This window comes from Sinocyclocheilus rhinocerous, unplaced genomic scaffold (assembly GCF_001515625.1).
Source record: "Sinocyclocheilus rhinocerous isolate Xijiao unplaced genomic scaffold, SAMN03320098_v1.1 scaffold499, whole genome shotgun sequence".
NCBI lineage: Eukaryota > Metazoa > Chordata > Actinopteri > Cypriniformes > Cyprinidae > Sinocyclocheilus > Sinocyclocheilus rhinocerous.
The window spans coordinates 1,309,437-1,335,613 of record NW_015637156.1 but is presented as its reverse complement, the minus strand read 5'-3'; the positions used below and the strand labels follow the sequence as shown (position 1 = coordinate 1,335,613).

Here is a 26,177-nt window from a genome sequence, read left to right as displayed (position 1 = left end):
AAAGCCAGTTCTGTGATTAGTAGTTCATAACGTCAGTCGAGTGTTTGAAATAAATCCTTCTGTGAGATGATGTGGCTTCTTACACAGAATAAGGCACGCAACATATTTCATAGTATTCTAAACAGTGATAAAGGCTATGTCGATTAGCATTGCATTATTATATACTTTATTATAATAAAAATTATAATAAGACGAACACGGATAAACCATATATTGTCGTAGTTGTGTGTTTATTAGTCACGTTGAATTAATGAAAGCAGTTAAATCTTCTGTTTATTCAGCAACTGCTATAGAGATTTCCTAGGTTTCTTCTGTGAGGCATATTTGGAGTTTCAGCAAGAGAGCGCCCTCTGGCCTTCGGATTAGGGATGTTCATATTAACCGTTAACCGACCGTATAGAATTTTGACCGATTAATACAATCAGTTAAACGGTTTAAAAGGTAATTTATTTATTTATTTTTTCAGTTATTTATCAAAATATTTTAAAATTGAATTTTTTCCTTCTAACAGTGGAAACAACTACTCCTTTTAGTCATAAAGATAATCGGAATTGTAAAAGGTTTGCCTTTTGTGTACGTACATTCACAATAAAAACAAATCTTTGTGCTTTTGTAAAATAAGCCTAAAGAAAAATAGGATGCCGCTTTTAGCCATCTGGTTTCCTTTCTCGCAGCACAAAAATGAACCAAAACTCTGCATACTAGGCTACTTGTTACAGTTTTTCTTTCATTTTCTTAATTTATTATTTAAGTAAAGATATATTTCTCGTATAGGCCTGTTCATTCGTTATATACAGTATATAGGCTATATATATATATATATATATATATTCCTTTCTAATTTAATTCAATTCTAATTTAAAACAATCTTGTCGGTTAACGGTTGATAATCGGTTAACGAGCGTCGGTTGTCGGTTAAGAAAAATAACCGAAATTAACATCCCTACTTCGGATAGAGATTTACTGCTGATCACAGAACCGTGCTTCACTGAAAGATAAGCATGACAATCGCAGCTTCTGCCTAATCGCGATTTTTCGCCTTTGCGATTTAATTTTAATTAATCGTGCAGCCCTACGTCCCATCATTCTTACATCATCAGGACTGGAGGCCTGGTAAGTGCGGTTGTCGTCGCTAAAGTCCTGGTCAGCCTCTGTGCTCTCTGGCTCTGCGCTGGCACCGTTAACACGGGATTCGTACACTGGTGTAACGTTGTGGCAGAGGGCGATGGCTTTCACGGCCTCGTGGATCCGGCTACTCACGCTCTTGCGGACCTTCGGAGCAGACGGCTGTGATTTACAAGAGGGTGTTGAACTCGCACTATTGCCATTAGACTGCACCGAGCTCACCTGGAGAGACACAAAGTTGAAATAACAAGAGTGCGCTTTAGCTTGAGAAATAACATTTGTTATTAGAAATATTTGTTTCAAAAAAGTATTCAGTTCAACACATTTAAAAAGTCAGTTAAATGATGAAGTTATGTCAGAATCTGATAACGTCGTCATGTGTAGTATAAGAACGGCGGACTGGTCAGGAAGTGTATACTGATAATTCATCTTCCTGTGCTCTCTCAGTGTCAGGACACATTGGGCAAAAAAAAAAGCGTGAAGATTTCATCAGTGTCTCCCCACACAACGACGTTGAAATCCCACCCTGACTCTGAAACTTATCAATTTACATAAGCACCACTGTGAGTCTTCGTGTGTGTGTGTGTGTGTGTGCTTGACAGGGGTTGCTGTGCTCCACTGGAGCAGGAGATTTCTCTTGATGAACTCCTCTTTCCTTAGAGCTTTGCCGAGGGGAAGAGATGACAACCTGCACACAGCCTTCAAACTGCAGATGAAGGTACATAAAAACACCCCACTGCTGGCTCACTCTCTCAGAATTAAAGTATGTTAGGTTCCTGATTTGACAATCTGAATATGTATATAAAAATACAGTAAATGTGTAATAAGATATATGCACAGTCAGCCAGTTGTAAATAGGCATGTCATATTGACTGGAGTTAAAAATGCCCCTTAATTATTACATTTATATTCCATTTGCTGTCATGTGACACTGACTTAATCTTTAAAAACATTAATTTAATCATATTAACTATAATCTCAAAATGAATATCTATTTTTATAATATACATTATAAATGCTGTGATGTCTAAATTCACTTGCAGAATTTAATTATCAGCTTTTTGGCATTATCAAGAATTTTAATATTGGTGTTCTCTATATATTTATATTTAGTAACATCATATTTATTATGCAAGAAAGAGAAGAACACAGTGATACAGCAAAAAAACTAGCACTGTGTAGGAAATCAGTCAGTTTTCAGTTTAAATCAAAAAGCATTTGAGTGACTAAATAACCAGAATTGGCAAAAAAAAATTATATCTACAAATATACAACAGCGTTTACATATACAGTTCTACACTATTCGGAGGTCCTGCTCCTCTCTGAATTTTCTCAAGTTCATATTAACTAAAGTTCAGTGCCACAAAATGAACACACCTGGCCTTTTAAGTTCAATTAATGAAAAAGCTAAGTTTAAAGCCACAACAACGCTATTAGAGTCAAAAAATGCTTGTGAACTGAACTGTTAATTTTCTCACCTTTTTCATTTTCATTTAGTGCCACAAAAATGTCATACTTCACCTTTCCAGTACAATTTTATGGAAAGCTAAGAATGCTATTATAGAGCCACAAAAAGCTTGTAAATTGAAGGTTTTAAACTGAACCACATCGTCTACATATAAATATCAAATTTTGACATTTCAAAACACAATTTGAGTTCAAAATCCCAGTTGGACAGGCAAGAACACTCTGTACACTCACCCCGTCTCAAAAAAGACGACGGGGTTTGCCCTCTACAAAACAACAGCTGTTTTTAATAGTAATTTCTTTATACTCATAACACTCCAGAAAGAATGGGAGCTATAACTGCCTAGTGCACACCAAAGCATGTTAAGCTGTAAATTACATTATGTTTATTGATTCCTGTCAAACTCAATTTCACAAGTTGTTGGACACGGACTCTGACACGTCCTGAGGGGGGATATAATAAGGCTATGATAGCTCATATCATGGGTACATTTCAAACCTGCCAGCCAGTCCATCATCACAGTAATGAAGGACCATGAAGCATGAAAATCAATTGCCACTGTGGCTTTAACACTGTGTCACCCAGCTGTTGGCACAAAACGTGCACACACACATCAAAGACGACAGCAGTTAGTGAAGGATGTGAAACTCCTTAAGTTTCCTCTATAGTGAAAGCGATTGTCTTAATGGTGATGTATAAGGTGACGCATGTCAATCACACCTGAGCGTAGGACTGGATGATGTGACTCTGGATCTCATCCATAGTGTCCATCCCGTATGACACAGTACCGAGATGGAGGCGCTTGAAGACCATCTCGTTCTGGGTCAGAGTGCCTGGAAAAACAGCACACAAAGATTAAGATCAGGAGAGAAATCAATAGTTATTATAAAGCTTTTGGATGGGCAGAGTGGTTTCAACACAAAGAAAGAGGGAGAAAATAAAACAAGGAAGAGAATAGCATAAAATAAAAGTACCTGTCTTGTCTGTAAGCAGGTAGATCAGACGGCCAAGTTCTTCTGGGATGGTGCTTGTCCGAACCACAGTACCTGGAATATTCTCATCCTTCATAATCATCCAGCCGTACGCTGACTTCCCCATGTCCAGGTTTACTCTTAGACTACACACACACACACACAAAAATGTCTAAAAAATGTTTGTTCTTCTCATTTCACACTGCTGATGATTTTGCTGTAATATTTTCACATAAGTGTGATCTGGGTGATAATATTATAAACATACCTGATGGGGATGATGTATGAAAATAAAACCACGAAACGGAACAGGTTTCGGAACCAGGGCCCAAGGAATCCCTGCAAAGCCACCATAACAACAGACAGAACCACCTGAGCCAGGAACAGAGCTTTTGTTAGGCGGTTTAACTCCAGGTCCAATAGTCCCACCTGCAGAGGAAGAGATGAGAAAGTCTGAGATAAATCAAACTGAAAGTTTTTGTGTGCTTTAATAAGTGTTTAAACTTACATTTTAGTAAACAAGTAAGAGATAATGTACATTCAGCTGGTCATTATCACTGTAAATCAACCTGTGAAGGTGTATTTTGCAATAAATATTGAATGACTGTACATTATTATGAGTATAACATGGCTAGTATAACATGAAAATCTAATTTACGCATTTTATTTATTGATTTAAGTGTTTTATTATGTGAAAATAAACAAGCCATAATGTGATAGGTGAGTGGAACTAGCTTAGTCAATTATACATATGCCACTGACTAATCAGAATTAAGCACTTTAGTATTTTAAGAATAGTAAATACATTCAGAAATATATAGTAATGAATATTCCCAGGGAAACTTGTTTTTAATCATTTTTACTGGTTGTTTATAACGCACTCCAAAAAAAGTTCCCAAAATGAATGAGTATTTGGTTAAAGCTCTCTTATCCAAAGCATGTGATATCCCCTCTGAGAACAAGAACCTTGAGGGCTCCTCTCATCTGAAGTGATCCGAAATGTTACTCTTATGAAAAATAAAACAACCTGCCCATAAGCCAGCACTGATCAATGCCCCCCAGGCCTGTTCCAGACTGCAGACCTTTCTCATGCTAATAGTGTATGTGGAGGAGAGGAGAGATGAGAGGCATTTAACCAAGAAGCCCACTGCTGTTGTCGTCTCTCTGTGAAAAGCACAGGAGGCAAAACCGGAAAAATAAAAGCAGAACGCCTCTTCATAGAAACGGCCCCTGACAAAAGAGCTGGAGTTTTCCCCTTTTTCTCTCAAGTATGTCCCCTCAGCCAATGAAATATGTGGGAAAATGATGTCAAAAAAGAAGTTTTTCTTGTTTCCCTCTGGCGAGGGCCGACAGCGTGGCCTGCGCAAAAACACTGAGGTCTTTCATCTAGGCAGCGCGCTAATAAAAACAGCAACACATAACACCGTCCCCTGAGAAAAGGAATCTGCGTGAAAGGGACGGGGGAGGGGGAGAGAGGGGATGGACAAATTGAACAGAAAAGACAAAAAAAAAAAAAATGCAAGCAAAATTAATCCCCCAACTGCCTACGGCCCCCAGTCCCTGGAGGACTGAGTAAACTGGGAGACACTGGGAGAGAAGAGCTGCTGTCTGATTTATCAGCTGTAGTTTAAAACCCCTCCGATGGCCTGCCGCCCCACTCCGAGCTTCATGCTTCAGCTAGTGAGGAAAAAGGGGGGAATGGAAGGATTAAAATGAAGAAAAATTAAGACAGAAGACATAGTTCCCCAGCTGAAAGGGAGGAATCCCCCTTTATGGGGGCAAAACAATGCGGAGGCTAAATTTTGCAAAGCTGGCCAGGGATCGGGTGAAGCTGTTATTCATTCAGCCCGAGAGGAAAAAGCGACTCAATTACCTCAAGCTGAAGATGCTATCAATGAATCGAGAGTGCATATTTTACTCTATTCATCCGGGCCTCGTTTAAAGTGAAAGGAATGATTCAACCTGCCCTCGCTGCCTGTATGTTTTGTGTGTGAAATTTGATGACAACTTTGTGCCTGCATAATGAATATTCATTGGTTGAAATCCATCAAGTATACAGAGGCTGTTACAACAATATGGCATTATGCTAGTGCCCCAGAAACTGGATATGCAATACAGCTAAATGGAACATGCCATCCACGGTGCAGGACCACAGACGAGGTCTTGAGAAGTTTCTTCACTTTACCAAACAAACTTATCAACTAAAATGATCAAACTTAAACTGAATATTCAAAAACTGTATCATATTCACAGCTTATGTGTCTCAAATATTTGATTCATTTTGGTCAATCACTGCATTCTTTGGTCAAATACTTTTATAAAACAACCACTAAACTGCGTAATTGGCCATTGTCCCTGGCTAGCAATAACTTAATATTAACTTAATACAAAAAATATCTATATTTGATGTTCATTTATTAATTGATTTGGTAAGCAGTGTTTAATGTCACACAGTTACAGCATTTCATAACTTGTTAAAGTTTTAAAGATATTTTGTCAGAGCTGTTGTAATTGCTCATATGTAAAGCTGAAAGTTTGAATCTGACTTGTAATATTTTCCTCTTGCCACTCTCCTTCCAGGAACTTTACGAAAATTTTTTTTAATAAATAAAAAAAAAAAAAATGTAAAAAAAAAAAAAAAAATCCAACTGAGCTCTACATTGTTTATAAATAAAATACATGCATCCGAGTATCTGCATTGCTTAAAAATAAATAAATAAATAAAATAAAATAAAAAATCCAGCCAAACACCTACACTGCTTAAATATATCAGTGATTATAACACCTAAAGTAGTGAGCAGTGTCTGGTCAGCGAAGAGGGTTGTTCAACCCTTTGTCACATCCTACAGACCACCAAGGTTTCGATCCTCAAAGAGAATATCGTTCCATATTACGACAATGACAGATACACACACACGTGTAAAGTGATAAGTGATAGCTTATGTGCTGTCAGCAGCTTCTAGTGAGAGCTTAGAGCTTTGTGCAAGGAATGTCACAACAGATTATAAGAGGCGAAAACGTTCTCAGTGACTTTCGCCGAGTCGTATCGACTTTCCCACCGCGTCTCGTTCCCTGTATTGGCACCTCTGACATCATCTCCTTGAGATATTGAATTCCACTCTCACACACAGAACATGGTAGAGCTATGAGCTCCGCCAGAGCTGCTGCTATCACACACATCTTGCAGCATCCATGACAGGGTCTGAAACACTTCATGACATGAAGAATAGTGGTTAACCAATATGGGTTTCTCAGATGGTTTTTGTGATGCTGATATCAAGCACACGGGCTGATAGCTAGCTAATTAAATGATGAACACAATTTAGAAAAAAAATTAAATGCACTTAATTAAATGATTAAATCCATTTAATAACATTTACTTCAACATTTACTCAAAAGTTACAGAAAATCCAAATTAAACATTAACAAATTTGACACTAGAGGGAGCCAAATGATATTGGCAAAATAATGATTGTTTTCATACAGGTTTCCCCAAACACTCTCCTCATCTGCCTTTGGCAAGAAACAGATACCAGATGTCAGGGTAATTAGGATGATTAAATAATGTTTACGCTTCAGAAAGAAATCAACCTACTGTTAGATTATAGTTGACCTTACATTTTAAACAAAATAAAAATATAATGAATAGGATACAGCATTTTATCATCCACAAAATTACACCTGATTTAAAACATTAACATCATACTGTTTTAAGACCAATCATGTCATGAAAGGAAACAGAGCTGGGGAGATAAATCTATCATGGATTCAAACAGTTTTGGACATTGATAATAACAATTTTTTTTTTCTTGAGCACCAAATCAGCATGTTTCAATGATTACTGGAGGATCATGTGACATTTGACACTGGACTAATGGCTTCTGAAAAATTAGCTTTGCCCTCACAGGAATAAATCACTTTTTAAAATATATTAGAACAGAAAACAGTTATTTTAAATTAAATAATATTTCACAATGTCACAGTTGTACTGTATTTTTTATCAAATAAATGCAGCCTTGTTGAGCACAAGAGACTTCTTTTAAAAACATTACAAAATCTTATCGACCCCACATTTTTGAACAGCAGTGCACATACAAGTAAAACAGTGTCAGAGCTCTGAACCATGTGGATAAGTGTAAAAAAAAAAAAAAGCCAAAGACAGCAGGGGTCAGTTAAGGGAGGGGTAATGAGTGTAATGGGATTTGACGTTTTTAAGTTTACTTTTACAGCATTGACGTCCACTGTATCTAATCATTAAGGGGAATTCTGCAGGATTAAGGCTCTGCCACAAATGTCACGCAAGCCCTTGGTTGGTTAATTTCCCTCTAGATTAATCTCTCTGGGGTTGTCCTTTCACATCGACAGGTCCAAATTCGTCACTAAGATCAGGGCTGAAAACCACCTCAACGGTTCGCTATTTTTATTCGCTTCGTTTCAAGTTTATATTGAAAGGTTAAAGGGAAAAACAGTCTCTGGGCAATGTCTAGTGTGTATTGACTGCAACTGCAGATATCACAGCTCATACTTATATGTCATTAAATTGTGTTTTTTCTTCTTCAAACAATTAGCCTTTGGATGGAAATCTAATTAAAGAAACCAAGTATTTAATTTATAAACACAAACAACGACAAACAAACCCACCTTGTTTTTGGACTGCGACGTGTTTAGCACGCTTCTCATTTCTTTTCCCGTATATATGACCACACCTATGACAGTACCTGAAAAAAAAAAAAAAAGAACAAATGGGATGACTGATTGCAAACGGACGACGACAAATAAACCGGCCGTGTGTCTCTGGCCAGCCTAATGAACAATTAGCTCAAAAAGTGTGTTTCCAGTTAACGGATGCAGCTGAGACTCAGACAAATGATTCAATATGTGGGACACCCAGAAATAAACCATTACAATGAGGCCTATTATAGTCAGATCAATGGTGCTGCTTTGGTAATGGACTGATTCATTAAAGTAAACTAATTACTGATGGAGTATGCGGCCTCACCGCTAAACGAGGAAGCGGCGAAGTCCAACTTTTGTTTAAACACAGTAACACAATATAAAACGTGCTTAAATATTTCTTGATTTCTTTAAGTTCGACATATTGTTTCATGTTTGGAAAGCAACGAAACCTAGGCTGCCCTCAAGGGGGTCTTTAATGGGCTAGGACTACAGGGCATATCGGTTACTCGCCCCATGGTGTTTTGTGTTGGGTCTGCTCAGTTGGATGGGATGACGTCACCAGACTGTGGTGGGGAGATATGGAAGATATGGACTTTGTGGGGAGATATGGAAGGACTTTCTCCGGCTGAAGGTCACACCATGGTGGGGAATAAGAAGAACCTCTAAAAACCCCTGGAGAACCAAGACAGGGGCAACCACAGATCAATGAAGGGCCGATTGCTGGCACAAACGCAGGCCGCTTAAAGGAATAGTCCGGCTATTATTGTTGGACTGGGATCAGATTCTAAACAACAGACCCCTAGGAGATGTTGGAGAAAGCGTAGTGGCAAAAACCGATCTCGGACCTGTTCTTTAGGGACATGTTTCATTGACACCGCAGGGACAGGACTGCAAAAAGCCAGACACTTTGGCTTCCCATTAACGGCTCCTCATATTTCTCTGCTCATGAGATTGTTTGAATAGTAGCAGATGAGTCTGGCGATCTCAAGTGACAAACAAACGGGAGAACGAAGGGGGTCTTGAGTGATGCTGGCGGATCGCCTCGGTATCAACGGCACACTCTTCTACAACACAATAAACTCAAAAGATATTTGACCTGTGATGAATATTTCAGACCTCTGAGGCTTGTGCTTTTCTTATATTTCCATGAAAGAAATTTGGGGCTGGAAAAGACTTTGCTTACCAGATGCCACCACAGTGCTGGCCCACAGGGTGTTCTCAATGCTCAAGCTCTCGTGGATGGGAGGGTCACAGTCCTCCTGGGGACAGAGGTCGTACATTAGTCCAGTCTGTTTTGATTTCATGGTTATCTAGCACAGGAAAAAGCGGTTATCAATTATGGCCTTTAAAAAGCAGGTCAATAAAAATGACAAAGACTCAAAGCACAAATAATGAATTGATGAACTTTCATCACGACGAACGGTAAGTAGGGAATTAGACGGCGGATTGAATTACACTAATGCCCGGTTAAGCGACACAGTCCATTTAGAGGGAACGGTGAAATCGGTTTGACTTGATTTGCCTTGTTTACAAAAACAGCGCCATGCTGAACATCATAATAAGGCCTCGTTTAGTGTTAGCACGCTCTGTGCTGAGCAGAACAGAACAGGCCATAAATCAGGGTAGAAGCACAGAAATTAAATCTTTAAATGCTTTTTTCCACATAACATGTTGCGGCTGGGTGAATACGGATGATATCTAATTATCCTCTGTCAGTAGGGCATAATATACAGTGAGAAAGAGGGCCACACACATTGCAGCTGCCGAGACATGCGCATTGTCGCAGATAGCAAGAGAGATGTGTCCTCTATTTAAGACGGCCCACTTGTTCTTGTCATTTGTCTTTTTCTGGCCAACAGATGTAGCAATGCCAGCCTGTCAGATTGGCTAAAACTGGAAAGAGGTTCATGAAGAGAAAATGCCTTTTATCAGTGATAAGGCTCAAAGAAATGGGAGTGTTTTAACCCATAAATCATAATTCCATACTTACGATAAAACTTCTATGAAACTTTTAAGTATAATTATAAGTTTTAGTTAACATGGAAAGAAACAGTTCCAAGATGTGCATTCATAATTCTTTTCTGCAGCAGTGAATCTGACAGTTTAATGAGAAACATTTGGCTGCATCATATTTAAGTCATAAAACGGTCATAACTTAAAGGAATAGCTCATCCAAAAATGAAAATGTTGTCATTATTTATTGTTCTAAACCCGTATGACTCTATTCTTTATCTGGAAGATAAAAGACGATATTTTGAGAAATATCTCTGTTTTTGTCCCTACAATGGAAGTTAATGCTCATCAAAATTGTTTGAGTACAAATATTCTTCAAAATATCTTCTAATGTGTTCAACAGAAGAAACGACGTAGATTATGACATCATTTTCATCTTTGGGTGAACTACAGCAAATACATTTACAGCAAATACATTTATTTAGCTATAAAAATCAAGATATATTTATTTATTTCATTATTTTTACACTACCACAGTTTGGTTTGGGGTCTCTCTCTCCGTGTGTGTGTGTGTGTGTGTTTCAAATAAATTCTGTTCTTTTGAACTTTCTATTCATTAAAGAATCCTTAAAAAAAAAACTGTATCAAGGTTTTGCTAAAAACATTTAGCAGCACAACTGTTGTAACAGTTTTTAAAATTTGTAATAATACTGTATATTTAATCAAATAAATGCAGCCTTCGTGAGCATTAAAGACTTTAAAAACCGTGCAGACCGCAAACTTTATATATGTATAACTTCATGAACTGTATATAAAGCTAATAGTAGAAATCAACCCTAAACCATAACCTACCACTAAAAGAAAAGTTTTCATTTATAAATCATTATGCAATTGTTTTATCTCCAAACGAGAATGTCGCCGAATTTCCCCATTGTATAGCTAAATAAACCCACACTCACACCTGTTTAAATACAGAGGCATACAGACAAGAGTAAATAAAATTAGCAGTGAACGCGCAGGCATCAGGACTGAAATGGACTGACCTCTCAGCTACTAACAAAGATGTGCGTGCACGTGACTGCCATTTAGAATAATCATATTCGCATTTACATTTATAGATTGTTGTATCCAGAGTGACTTACAAATGAGAATAATACAAGCAGAAGCGATCAATCAAGTGATTAATCAATGGATTAAAATGTCATGGTAAGGGGCTATTGACATTGGAACCATAAAACTATTAAAGGGACAGTTCACTCAGAAATGAAAATGTTGTTATCATTTACTCACCCTCATGTCATTCCTAACTTGAATGGCTTTTACAGTGCTTTTTGTCATTTTTAAGCTTGACAGTCCTAGTGCTCATCCACTTTCATTATATGTAATAGAGAATATTCTTCAAAAACACATCTTTTGTGTTCCACAGAAGTAAGAAAGTTCAAAACATAACGGTGAGTAAGTAATAGCAACATTTTTGGATTAACTACTCCTTTAAATAAATAAAGCACTGAAGTGGCAATAAGGTGCAGCAAGTGTGCGGGTAGTAAAGAACTGTGGGAAACAGTGTTTGGAAGTGTGTCCCTGTAGCTGCAGATTTGTGAAAGCAGGCTCAGGAGGGTGACTCAGCGCAGGAAGTGATCTTCTGCCCCTGCATGCTGTGTGGCCAAGAGCGAAGACTTCAAACAAAGACAGGCTTTATGTGGGGGGTCCCTTTTTTCCTTTTTTTCCTCCCTCTCTCCTTCTCCGGTACTGCGCTAATCTGCTGTTAATAAGGAACTGTGCTCGGCCAATGGGCTGGGAGCGAGCCTAACAACCCGTGATGTCATCAGTGTTGCAAGGAATGCGTCTCGTTGGCCGGTTTTACATTCCAGAGACACTTCAGCTCATAGTCATGTGAACAGGCACACTTTGAGAATCCATGTTATTTTAATGTGCAATTAAAAACAGCGGTTAGGTTTAGTTTAATGGGCAACAACACAACATTAAATACCTCTACAAAAAGCTAACAGCGGGTTTAAATTGGGGCCGTGACGTCACAGCTCATGCTAAACGAAGCCTCGTAAAAATTCCTTCATTAACAGCAGTTTTTCTTACCCTTGTGAAGTTCCCCTCAAAACTGTGAATGTCCAGCTGAGGCTTCTGGGCGTAAACGTACGCGCTGACAGAGAAGAGATCCTGCGGACAGCAAGCGAAAAGGTCAAGAAAAAACATGAATGCAATAAATCAGCACCAGAAATGTCATCCGACGAACTAAATTCTGGGCTCGGCCCAAACTCGACCTCTCGTTCGTGCGAGTATTATGGCAGGACTCAAAGCGACTAGCAATCAGAGCGATTCTCATGAAAATAAGCCCCTTCTGACATCCTGCCACAAGTCTGAATTTCAAACAGAACAGATAATGCAGACAAAACAACGTAATTAAAACTAAACGAAACTTTGACGGGTTGCTTACAAATTATAATGACTTTTGCATTCGATGACGTGTCCGCAAGTATGAAAAACAGGGATGTTTAGCGATCTGACCGTCAAGCCCACCAGACACCCGATCCGACCGCTCCCGCTGCTTTACTGCAGCAATCATTCGGCGACTTGCTGAAATTTTAATTCTGTGATCACATTAAGTGGTTTCGGAAAGACAAATACAAACGTGAACCCTTGCTCGAGGTGAGTGTCATCTCCACACCGATGGCACCGGGAGACAGGCCGTTTGGCGGATTCCAGTTGTCTCTTGGGGTAAAGTTACCGGCCCATGTGAAACAAACCCTCCGGCCAGTAAATCAGATACACAGTGATATCAAACATGAGCCTTCGTATCATCAGCCTGAGAGAGTCTGAGTGTGGGACACATCACTCACTGCCTACGGGGGTAAAGTTACAGACCCATCCGAGAACAGAACAGAAGGAGCTGAAATGTGATTTGGGATGCAGCAGCTTTTGCTCCAGAAGTAGATGGGTGATGATGTCTTTGACAGTTCGAATCATCTTACTGTACTATTTTTCATATGATATACTTTATTTTGAGCAATTGGGAAAAAAAAGCATAAGTCCAATTTATTCCACAACTCACAGACTACTTTGGTATAAAAACATTTATATGTGCCAAGCATAAATGCACCATTAATAGACTTAAATGTAAAAGACTAGGACTAGATCATAACATTGTATTTCATACAAGAAGTCAAGCTTGCTGCACTTGCCAAATATTTGTATAATTTATTATTAACAGGTATTAAAATCATGGCAATATCGAATATGTACTGTTTTTGTGCAAGACGAGGCTCATACCCCTAAGGCAGGAAGTCTTTGAGTGCAAGCAACAGTGATTCGCAGCTTCCAGTCTGTCTCTCCATCCAGCTGATCTGTTCTAATAAAACACGAACCTGGAAAACAAAACATTATCTTAAATCTGACGGAAAAAGATATACTTTATATAAAAATCAAATATTGGACAACATCCAATAATCTATTCTGGTGTATTATCTTTATTTACAGACAGAAAAGTGAGAGGACTAAAGACAAATGCGTGAAGGATGCATTTGTTATGGGCCAAAACCTTGGCCCCTATTCACTAAAGAACTCTGAAGGCTTAACATATTGTTCATATTGATCTTGGACAAGACTGATATAACAGTAGGCAGTAGACAGGAAAGGTCATTGTCTTTAAGCTCTCAGAGCAAAAGCTTCAGTGTTCATCATGCTCCATATACTGAGATTACCAACATTATCAAACCTTGCTGAGGCACAACCTGTAAAAACATGTCTGGGTCATATTTCTTAAAAAACAATTTTATATATATATATATAGCATTTCAAGAAAAGAAAGAAATTGGGGGAATTGTAATAGATAAGATTATAATCATTTTAAAAAAGGACCCTAAAATAGACTTCACTGACTTTCTGTAAAAATTTGATAATAAATTATGCTGGGTGAAATATAGACATATTCTTCACATTACAGTATTCCATATACAACTCATAAGAGCATCTGCTCACTAAGACATGGTTAACGAATAAAAAATATATATATTTTAATTGTCCATTAATTGACAATTTAATTGTCCATTTTGACACCCAGCCAATTGTCATTTTGTCCATTCAAAAATTAATCAATTCTGAAAATATGTATAGATATGGAAAATCTGAAAATATTTATATACCAAAAAAACTCTAACAAGCAAACATGAGAAATGGAATTAAGCTCAAATTTAGAACATAAAAGACTGAAAAGTGTTTTAAAATATTCTTTCCAAATTGTTAAAAATCTTAACATTTAAGTAACTTTAAAGAGCTATAGAGTCTACACAGCTTAAAAACAAAACAAAAAAAAACAGAAACACTGCTTAAGGACATCAGATAAAAGCAAAAACATTTTTAAAGCTCTTCTGATTTTAGCATCTGGAGAAAGCTGTACACTCCAAAATACTGTAATAATGTATCATAATGTGACTTAAGTCATTTATATGGCTCAGTGCCGGGTAAACACTGGTAATCATACACACTCTCTCACTCTCACACAGAGAACATTGTTACTCAGTATGCAAGAATTAAAAGTGCCACTTTAAGCTAGTAAGTGAAGCACCAGCAGTGTTCACTTCAACAAAATATCAAAACCAAGAGGCTCTTAAAGTATACTTTTCAAGAGAAACATCTACCTTATCAAAAGATAAAACAATAGATAAACTGTTAAAAATTAAGACAAAGCATTTGAACACTTTGTGGTTATAAAACGTTAGTGGAACGTGCATAGTTAATCCGATGAACTAATTGTTGTAAGACTTTATAAATTTGCTAAGAACAACTGTTATCTAATTTTTTATATGTATAAGAAAATTAAGTAATAAAACTTCTATTTATAGAATGAGCTCTACAGGTTCCATATGGGCTACAAGGTGCCTGCGGGCACACTGTTTGAAACCACTGACTAATGACACAAGTAGTTATCGTCTGAAACGCCTGAAAGCTTCGCTTGTATGTGAAGAGTGAAACTCACCATTCTTCTCTGATGTTCTCAGAAAAATCATATCAGCAGGAATTCTCTGATTCTATAAAACAAAACATTACTCATCAGTCAGAGGCACATGGGGTTTCCATACTATCCACCTAGACTTGCCCACCTAGGCAGCTTAGAATCTTAAGAGATATTAATATATTAGTTATGCTGAACTTAGCAATAATGTGGGCATATACGTATGTTATTGACTCCAGTTCTGTAACGTTAGTCCTATTTTAGCGTTGTGTTGAATAATTGAACAAGGTCATTTCCCTAGCAAGCAATTAAAGCGAACCACAGACAGTGAGGGGAGAGACAGACACAATGTCCCACTGAAAGAATGACAGGATTTCATGTGATGGATCACATAGCAGCAAGTTTATGCTGATACCTTGAACAACAAAAGAGAGGAAGGGATAAAAAAAAAGGGACAACAAACCTTCTCCACAATGATTAAATCTCCAACCTGTATGTCTGAGCTCTTTACTTGGACCTTCCCTGAAAAATACGATGGACAAATAATTGTAATTAGAAATGAATTATTTAGCCGTAGGTAATAAATTAGCCCTGCGTCCAAATTTATATTAAATAAATACACTTTTTAAAATGATAAATATTATGGTTGACAAAGTTAACATATCAAAAAGAATAAACAGTTTGTGTGATTTTTCTAAAAATTGCTCAGAACATTTAGAGCTGACTGAGACTGAACAGAGCCACTAAGATTTCACACACACGCAGACAAAAGCCCCAAGCAGATTACCCGTTTCCCACTAGATGGAGAAAGACATTTTTTATGGATAATTTATTCATAAATTAAACCCAGACAGGGTGTTTAACAAAAGTCATTTGCATTCTTTGTATGGTGAAATTGAATTATCATTGAAGATCAACAAGTGACATGTCGCCCAGGAGTGAAACAGAGGCATGGACCATTACACATGCAATATTCCTAAAGTTAATAAATTGCATATTTGCATAAAGTTACTGAATTGCATATTTTCTGTGCTATTTGATGTAGTTTGACCAGTGAGACGAGTGACATCAATACAAGTAAGTCAAACCCAATAATTTAATGTTATTTAGCTCCCTTTCACTAAAAAGGAAATAAATGTTAATAAAAAGATCAATAGAGATTATATTAAACCAATGATATAATGCATAATTTCCATTATTTTACAACAAGTGCAAAACCTGAAATAAACAATTTTAGATGTCTAAAACAGCACAAATCCCCCCCCCCTTGGAGTCAATGGAGCTCAAACAGGATGATCTGTGTATATGGCATAATATCATCAGGATGTGTCATATTGTGGTCACCTCTCACTGTGAGTTTACTGTACAGCTGGGAATTCATCTCTTTATCTCTCCTGCAGCGCCGAACTTCGTCAACTGCCTCTCTCACCATGGTGACAGCTAACACAAAGCCCTAGACAACAAGAAAAAAAAGGAACAACAAGAATGATGATTGAAATTACATTTTTGTGTTCAACTCCCATCTTTGTATGGTTAGATGTACTCACCAGCGGGGCCCAGTAGGTGTACAAATATCCTATCTTCAGCGATGGAACAAACTGAGAACAAGCCACTACCAAAAAATACAAGTTGAGGAAGAACTTAAACTGCTGGTAAAGAACCTAAAACAAAAGAAAGAGAAAGCACCAAAAATAAATAATCATCATGCCTTATATTTGATGAAGATTTGATCATATAACCATGACAAATTGAATCAAAAAATGTAAGGTAATTGACAGTAATACATACACATAACATTCTAACACAGCTTTTGGAGGTACACCTGATTGGCTTATACATAATTAATCATACAAGCTGCAAATTCTTTGCCAAGGGCACATACAGAAGGCGCGTTCCACTGAATAAGACATCGCCAGCAGTCATAATACAGTAGATCACTTACACACTCAGTGGAAAAAGATACGTTAGATTGCTGTTACACCCCCTTACTTCACAGCTAGTTACACATTAACCTGATTACTGAGCAAATCTGTTGTGCGTACAATGGGTAGAGATTTCACTTTAAACAGCCTAGCGAGAGCTGCACAAAAAAAAGAGTTCTGCACATTTGAAAAGAAAATGTCAAATAAAAGACTAAGACTAAAATAAAAACATAAAAATGAAATTAATTATAAATAATACTGATAAAATAACAAATATATAAAAACAGCAATACAAAATTTCACAAATATTAAACAAAATATTCTTCTTTTTAGCTCAATTTTAGCACTCTCGGAAACCAAAAAAAACATGCAGAGATAGTTTATACTGCCTTACCCCTGGCACAAAAGTGACAATGTTGTATTTCTGATTCTTGATGGCATTTTTGGGGTACTTCTCTTCACATTTCTCAGGATGCCCCAGCCACACCGTCCGAGCTTTCAGCTCCTTCTTCCTGCGACATGTGTGAACCAGACATTCGCAACAGCTGCGTGACAGAGACCACGGGAGGAAAAAGATCATCCAGTGATTAGACAAATTCACTTAAAGGAGGACACAGTGCTACAGGCGCAGTTCAGGCCTGGATTCCAGTAAATGGTCTTTATTTAAAAATATCCCTGACCGAATAATTAACAAATATCAAGGCTGGTCATTACTCCTAATTTAAGGGTTGCACTGAAAACCGGTGATTTTCTTGAATTATCACCCTGTTAATCACTTAAAACGCTCTTGAAAACGAACACTGAGACCTTTTGCGGAATTCATCACCAGCCGCGCGTATCCAGTTGATTCCACTTGAAATACAACTGACGTTAATGCAACATTATTGTAAGTGATGTTACAGAGAGCGAAGACAGCCTAGCTCAGTCTAGTTTGACTTGAACTTTAAGCAGATACACAGAACACTTCCACCAAGAAGACTGAAACGGTAGAGCTAGAAAACAGTAAAAGAAGAGTACGGATGTGAAGGGAAAGTTTTGAGATGGATTTAAATGTGGATTTCTGATCACAAACTCATTTTGCTTCCGTAATATGAAATATTTGACAAATGATGAACTGTGCATAGTAAAACCAAGAAGCCTTATGAAAAGTGGGTTAGTCAACTGAAAATACTACACTTATTGATTAGAATAAAGTCTAGAAAGTAAATAAGCAAGGGAGTTGAGGATGCATATCATTTTGTGAACGACAAACATTTCAAAAATCATCTGAGGCTGCAGATTCTATGCAGTCCTTGCGATACCTAAAGAGAACAACAAACCTGTAGATGACGTCCTCTGTCACCCCCTGCCAAATAAACCCCTCCCTACTAAAACGAAAGCTCTGATTCGCTGTGAAGGTCAGAGAGAGCGCCAAACACTTTGTTGACCTTCATATTCATTTTATATTCTAGCGGTTGCCATCCCCGGTGAACGGCGTGACGGTACTCTGCCGGTACTCTGCGCAGTGTACACAGTCATGGCGATTGGTTTGGCTGGCACTGAACTAAATTACATAAACCTTGAAAAAAAAAAATATATATATTTGTGTTGGCCCCTTCTGTCTCCTGTCTGTAAGTGCCAGCGCCCTGATTCATAAGAGAGATTATTTGCTCAAATGAATGTAGTTCAAATAATAGGGCCGTTTGAATAAGCAAAGTTATTCTGCTTGAATTATTTGTTGATTTCATAATCCTTTGCCTAAGCACACAGAAAATTACTGGAAAGCAGCAAACTGGTCAGCTGTGCGAAATCCCATTTGTTCATTAGGAGAAGAAAAAAAAAATCAATACCCAGCTTACAATTGAGATGCGCTGCTGATAATGTAGCGCATAAGTGGAGAAGAGTCAAGCACACACACTTTCATAACAATAAATGACTAATATATGTCACTGATGCCACACAAAAGGCATTGAGATATTGTGGGAATGCAAGTCCAAAATAGACATTCAGCTTGTTGACATCGTTGGCTGGATAAGCAAATTTTCGGTTGGCGTGTTTGACCTTCTGACTGATGATGCGCAGAGAGCACCTCAACCAAAAAACAGGACCTGTGCTTGTGTGTGTATTTCATGCACAGTTACCGGTGCGTTAGAAAGGAGCTGAGCCAACCTGGCACAAGCACTACATACACACACAATAGGCTCCATGACAATGGTGACATTTTATTAACAAAAGGTGAAGGCCAAGATGGTTTCAGAAAAACATCTATCTGTCTATCTAGACTGTCAATCAATTAAAAAACAAAATCAAATTAATAACATGATATATTAATCAAATAAAATCACAAGCAATCACATATATCCATCTTTTCTGATAAAAGCCCACAAATAAAGACAATTCAAAGACAATTTTATTTTCATGTCATTGAAAAAAATCATAATCCACAACAAGGTGCAGTAACTTTGTTTATTAAAAGCATGCACCACAGTTCTGTTGTCTGCTGCTTTAAAAGATTGAGCTCTTTTTTGTTTTTATCACTCTTCAACTAGAAAAAAAAAATCTTAATGTGATTTCAACAATAACGTTCCCCTGTGTTGTTAGGCCACGTGTCCACCAAAGCATTTTTCCATATTTTTTTCAACTGTTTTCAATTGAAGCGCACGTTTTTTTAAATGCCAGGAGCATTGCTCAGCGTTTTTTTTCTCGCCACCGAGAGTTGAAGATTATTGATGAAGAATGAAAGAAAACGCAGCGCTCATCACTGTCAATTTTTAGTCAGCCGTCCAATCAAAGTAGAGGATGGGCAGGACAAATTCCACATCCTCCTTGTACAACAGCAACAGACGACAACAAGAAGCACAACAACGGAACAAAATCATTTAAAACAAGGGCCAGATCAAGTACTTTATATTGTGTCAACATTTTAATATACTAGTTACACTTCTGCGGATATTCCATATCATTGCACCCAAAGTGTCTTAACTGAAAAAAATAAATAAATAAATAAAATGCTGCACCGCAGAAGCGCTCTCAAGCACTCACAGCTAGGCATTTTCAGCTAGTTAAAAATGCTTTGGTGGACACACTGCCTTATGGTTACAAATGAGGTATGGACTTCCCTGTTCTGATAGAATTAGAATGCTTAATAAAACTTTATAGTTATAATTATCGCCCTTGACATGAACAGGCCTTTACAGTCAAGACCAAACTATATGCAGTCGAGTTTTAAATCAAAGGCCATTCACAAAGAACAGGTTCTCATGATATTTTTTAATTGCTGGTCTTTGTAAGTATCCATCAGATAACCAATGCATTATGTATTGCATTTTTGTGACACACAGTCAAGTTAAAAAAGTGGTTCATGCTAGATAGACAAAATACTAATTCTAAATGACTAATTTAAAGGGTTAGTTCACCCAAAAATAAAAATTAGCCCATGTTTTACTCACCCTGAAGGCATCCTAGGTGTATATGACTTTCTTCTTTCAGACGATTCCAATTGGAGTTATATTAAAAATGATCCTTGCTCTTCCAAGCGATAGAATGGCAGTAGGCAGGTGTTTTTTTTTTTCAACAGTCCGTAAGGCAAGGCAAGGCAAGTTTATTTATATAGCACATTTCATACACAATGAGAATTCAAAGTGCTTTAAATAAAAGGAAGTAAAATAATCATTAATCCTAATGATCTGAGTGGTCTGTTAGGTTTATATTCAGTAAGCATATCTGCAATTTATTTAGGTCCTAGGCCATTGAGTAGGGATGTAACGATTAACTAATCAATCCTAAATGTAACTGGAAGCCAGTGTAAGGACCTGAGGACTGGTGTGATATGCTTAGATTTTCTGGTTCTTGTCAGAATCACGGCAGCAGCATTCTGTATGAGCTACAGGAATCACACCAATATTCTTGACTTGATTTTTAGTTGTTTGACCCCTAGAGTCAAGGTATGCAATGACCTTGAAAATTTCATCTTTGTTTCCAAATGCAAATGACAGTTTTCTCCTTCTTTAACTGAAGAAAGTTTTGGCACATCCAACTGTTAATTTCATCAATGCATTGGCAGAGGGAGTCAATGGGGCTGTAGTCATTTGGCGAGAATGCTAGGTAAATCTGGGTATCATCAGCATTGCTGTGATAGGCAATTTGGTTCTTTCTCATTATTTGACTTAGTGGGAGCATATACAGGCTAAACAAGAGCGGTGCAAGAATTGAGCCTTGTGGGACTCCGCATGTCATGGACGTCCACTTTGACTTATGCTCTCCTATACTCACATAATAACCTCTCCCTTCTAAGTATGACTTGAACCATTTGAGCACCATCCCAGAAAGCCCGACCCAGTTTTCCAGTCTCTCTAGTAGACAAATAAAGCACATCCATCCATAATAAAACGTGCCTCACACGGCTCCGGGGGTGAATAAAGGCCTCCTGTAGCGAATCGATGCATTTTTGTAAGAAAAATATCAATATTTAAAATGTTATAAACAGTTTTCTCTCACTTCTGCTAACTGTCATACGCGGAAGCTGTCGCGGGCGGATGACGTAGGACGCATGCGCAGCGCACACGCCTGTGAGATATACTAGTCTCACGAGTTGGTTTACAGGAGCAAAGGAAGTTTCCTTATTTTAGCAAAAGAAAGCCAGTCTCCTCTTGGCTTATATCGAAATCCACTGACATTTTTCTTTACAAATCCTTGTTTTGTGCTTCTAATTTGTGACCGGCGTTTTGTTTCGCTGTCTCTCCGTCCCACTTCTGCATTCGTCACTAATCACCGGTGCATGCACTACGCCGACATCCTACGTCATCCGCCCGGAACGGCTTCTGCCTACGACAGTTAGCGGAAGTGAGAGAAAAGTGTTTATAACGCTTTAAATATGGATATTTTTCTTAAAAAACGCATCGATTCACTACAGGAGGCCTTTATTGACCCCCAGAGCCGTGTGAGGCACGTTTTATGAATGGATGCGCTTTATTTGACTACTTTTGGACTGTTGAAAAAAACACCCACCTACTGCCATTCTAACGCTTGGAAGAGCAAGGACCATTTTTAATGTAACTTCGATTGGATTCGTCTGAAAGAAGAAAGTCATATACACCTAGGATGCTTTGAGGGGGAGTAAAACATGAGCTAATTTTCATTTTTGGGTAAACTAATCCTTTAAGAGCACTTAGATATTGAAGGTAACATTTTAATGCTTAAATATTAATACGAGCTCTCACGTGGCCTGTTACCTGGTGCACAGGACCTTCCATCCACCACAGAGGAACCAGCCCAGCCCAGTCCTCTGACTCACTCTGGCTCTGGGCAGCGTCTGATAGTCACTTTCATCGTTTTCAAAAGCTTCCTCTGACATCATCAAGGGCATCTCATCAAGGTTCGAGGATTCGTCTTCAATCTGATACCTGAAACATTGTAACATTAAAACAAAAAAAGATGATGTTAAGCATCATAATAATTATTATGAATTATAAAAGTTGTATAGACTTTTTCATTTATATAAATTAACAAAAAGGTAAATAATCTGCTAAACTACAAAAAGAGCATAGATTTTGTTTCAAATTAAGATGTCACGTCACAAATGTAATAAACAGACACTGTTTGTTTCCCAAAACAGCATTCCTACTTTCATTATTACCTCTCAAATTGAAAAAAGACATTATGCAATGAAATAAGGGCATTTTTAAAGGCGCCTACATGAATGAGTGGAACAAAAATTGCAGAAGTCGAGGGATTTGTTCCTCTCTCACACTGTGTTCCTCATTTATTGAGACGAGTCTCAAACCCAGATCAGCAGAATGCTATTGTGACACTCTGAAACAGCCGACGTCCCGAGAGGATATCAACTTCCACCCACACAAAAGCCTGGCCGTTTCTACACCAGATCCACTTTAGCCTTAGCGTCAAAACCTGCACGCTCTCTTTTCACTCTAGAGCTGTCTGTGGATAGATTTAATTCATGCAATTAGGCCTCTGTGACCACTGTAAACACTGAGAGCCTTTTGCAGTTGAACACAAAAAAAAACATAAAAATACCTACCAGCCTCAAACTGTGCTGACTGAACAGGTCTCCTCAGGTAGTGATATTGTGTCTGTTAAATTATTAAAGACGCGTAATACACTTACAATGGAGGACATTAACAATCACAAACTCTAGTCCTAGGGATTTTAAAAGCAACACTCCCTTTTCCTCTAAAAGAATGAATCAGGAAGAAATACATTTGAGAGTTCAGAGAGTGTGAATCATATTTGATCCTCCGCAACACACCGAACGCCCACATTGTGTAGTGAAGATTACTGCACTTACTGAACTGTATGATAAAAGAAATCAGATCACCACTAAATTTGCTTAAAAATCAAGCATGTTTGACCATATTTAATGTGCTCTACGCATATGTGTTGATCAATGTTTATATGTAAACAATAGCCTAAATTTAATCTGTTCATCATATAAAGTGACTTAGAACACGTGGATTAAACTGCTTAATTTATATGGACTGTTTACTATGCATTTTTGAATCCTGATTCAAATAGCTATATTTGGTGGAATGGACTTTCAATGGAGAAACAGAAATCGCTCAGGTTATTAAAGGAACAGTTCACCTAAAAATGAAAATTTACACATCCAAGATATCTAAATATACAGTAGAAGATGAATTTGTTTCTTCATCGGAACAGATTTGGATAAATTTAGCATTACATCACTTGTTCCCCCAATGGATCCTCTGCAGTGAATGGGTGCCATCAGAATGAGAAATAATCCAGTCTATCAATTAATTATTAATGTCTTGTGAAACGAAAAGCTGCATGTTTGTAAGAAACAACCCTAACATTAAGACATGTGTTTTGGCCAGAAATAGTTTCAAGTTAAAACTAGTCGAGTGGATTACTTGTGCATTATCATGATGTTTTAGTCAGCTGATTGAACTCTTATTCTGATGGCAACTTAGATGGCCTGAGGTGAGTACAATTTAGGCACATTTTCATTAAATGTGTAAGTCTGTGGTCTGGATGCACAGAAATCAACCTACGCATGGCTTACTTAAAGCTGGCTCTGCATAATAATTTCTCATTGATTTCTTTTGAGTTTGGCGTGAAATATGGTCCAGACATGTTCTTGACAAGTTTCGTGAGATTCACCATTATAAGAGACTTTGAACTAATGGGAAATGACAAATATCAGCTCTACAAAGGCTAATCGGTTCCTGCCACAATAGGCAAGTTATTATTGAGGTATGTCAACAAAAACACATCACTCTGACTTGTGTCTATGTGGATTTTAGCCTTTGATGTCCATTAAAAATGCTTTTAGGTTAACCCGTCTCGACAGCGGTCAAGCAGAATGGATGTAATAATACAAATAAGGACAACTAAGTTAGCTGACCGTTGTAATCATAAAATGATACAGTCTAGCAGGGCCAATGCAAGAGATTCGAAGCCCGCAGGCCCACCACTGATATTTGTATTCAATTGTATGATAAAAGAAATCAGATCACCATCAAATCTGCTTAACCACCCATATAAATCAAGAAGGACATCAGAATAAGCAAAGTACGAGCCAAACATAGCTGGTGGTCCAATTAATCTCTCCTAACTGTGGTCAGTTCTTCTGCTCTCCTCTTTCCTCCTCAATAAAACACAAAACGATTCACAAAGTGATTATGTGCAATAGCATTACCCCAAACAATGAAATCAAATTAAGCAAGCACTTTGGTTTTGGTCCATACTCTCAAGCAGCAATGCCACAAGTGGTCCTTAGACTGTCAGCATTTGACAAACAGCTGGATGCCATAAATACAGATCCTGTCTGCTGTTAGGCTGTTTATGCGGTTCAGGAAAACCAGATGGACATTAGTTTCTAAATGAATATCTTTGACATCTTTGCCTCGCATAAACCGTGGGAAAACAGTTTGCAGCGATATCTTGTCAAGCTCAGCATCACAAGAACATGGCATGTTTTCGCCATATACCTAAGGTATGAGATATGCTATAGATGGAACAAAGCCTCATAAGATGGTCTAATGATAAACCAAAAGCTTAGGACATATTTTATGAACGGGAATTGTGTTTTGGATGCTTTGTGATGTTTAATGAATGTTCTGGAACGTTCTATATACATATTCTATGTTATTTTATATGAGACGCTCCATACATGTACTTACACCTACTGAATATCTCATGAGCGTGTTATAATACGCCTCAATGAATGTACCTAAGACGTCTCCCGAGTAGGAACCGAAGTGACAAACATCTCACATGATTATATCACATCTCTCGGGGAGTCTTGTATCCTCTCATGTCCTATCAACTGTAATCTGACACTGACAGCTCGCGCTGCTGAATTTACACTGCCGCTAGCGTTAGCCCGTTAGCACTCAACCCCGGAACCGTGGCATAAACAAACCCAATATCAACACATACGTTATTGTAACAACTCAAATGACTGTCTTGTGTTTAAAAGAGGTGTTTGAGATGAATATGCATCCGTCTACATACCTGGTAGGTCTGCCAGCATTATAATACGCAGTTTTTCTCGAATTCTTCCGTACAGGATTCAGAGGGATGCTGTCTGCCATCTTTGCTCGGTTACGTACGAATGTCGTCACGTCCGGACTAGAGTGAGGGGAGATATCTGCTGTAATCTGGAAATGTGATTCTGAAGGTATTTTATTTTATGGTGCTTTAATATCTTACTTGGTTGAAGTTATGGGCTTCCGTTGATGGATTATTTCACATTAGGCATCTTACCAGTGTTGTCTTGCCGTTCTTTGAAGGCTTGTGTGCCCAAATGAGGCCAACATTTTGTATTTAAATAACAGTAATATAATGACATCATTATTTTTTTTAAATAACAATGTCTGACTCAAGTTTATGTCACAACACAGACAAATACCGAGAGACAGAAAGAGATAAAGAGTGAAGCACATATAGTTACAAAATACAAGTAAGGTGACACAAACAAAAATATTTTGTTTGAGATTTATTTATTGAGGGTGGCAGCAATATTGCATCTTAGAAATAAATCCAGTTCAGTCAGCGTGTTTGAGACACCACCTCAGTTGTTCCATGTAAAAATACTGATGTGCAGACAGAAAAGCAAACCTGGTGTACTTTTTATT

General features: G+C 37.8%; 1 protein-coding gene across 1 annotated transcript in view; it reads right to left on the bottom strand.

Moving 5' to 3' along the window:
* LOC107748732 (ATPase phospholipid transporting 9B) overlaps positions 1-25,637 on the bottom strand; it is a 42,868-nt gene extending 17,231 nt beyond the window's left edge. Inside the window, exons 1-15 of the mRNA XM_016563678.1 lie at positions 25,555-25,637; positions 22,293-22,463; positions 17,477-17,627; positions 16,708-16,821; positions 16,505-16,613; positions 15,624-15,682; positions 15,185-15,236; positions 13,480-13,574; positions 12,289-12,369; positions 9,425-9,500; positions 8,206-8,282; positions 3,833-3,993; positions 3,568-3,710; positions 3,314-3,426; positions 1,093-1,347 (exon numbers count right to left, since the gene is read on the bottom strand). Of these exons, the coding sequence (XP_016419164.1) occupies positions 1,093-1,347; positions 3,314-3,426; positions 3,568-3,710; positions 3,833-3,993; positions 8,206-8,282; positions 9,425-9,500; positions 12,289-12,369; positions 13,480-13,574; positions 15,185-15,236; positions 15,624-15,682; positions 16,505-16,613; positions 16,708-16,821; positions 17,477-17,627; positions 22,293-22,463; positions 25,555-25,634 (1,737 nt within the window). The 5' untranslated portion in view covers positions 25,635-25,637. The remainder of the gene's footprint in view (positions 1-1,092; positions 1,348-3,313; positions 3,427-3,567; positions 3,711-3,832; positions 3,994-8,205; positions 8,283-9,424; positions 9,501-12,288; positions 12,370-13,479; positions 13,575-15,184; positions 15,237-15,623; positions 15,683-16,504; positions 16,614-16,707; positions 16,822-17,476; positions 17,628-22,292; positions 22,464-25,554) is intronic.
* Between the last annotated feature and the right edge of the window lie 540 nt (positions 25,638-26,177).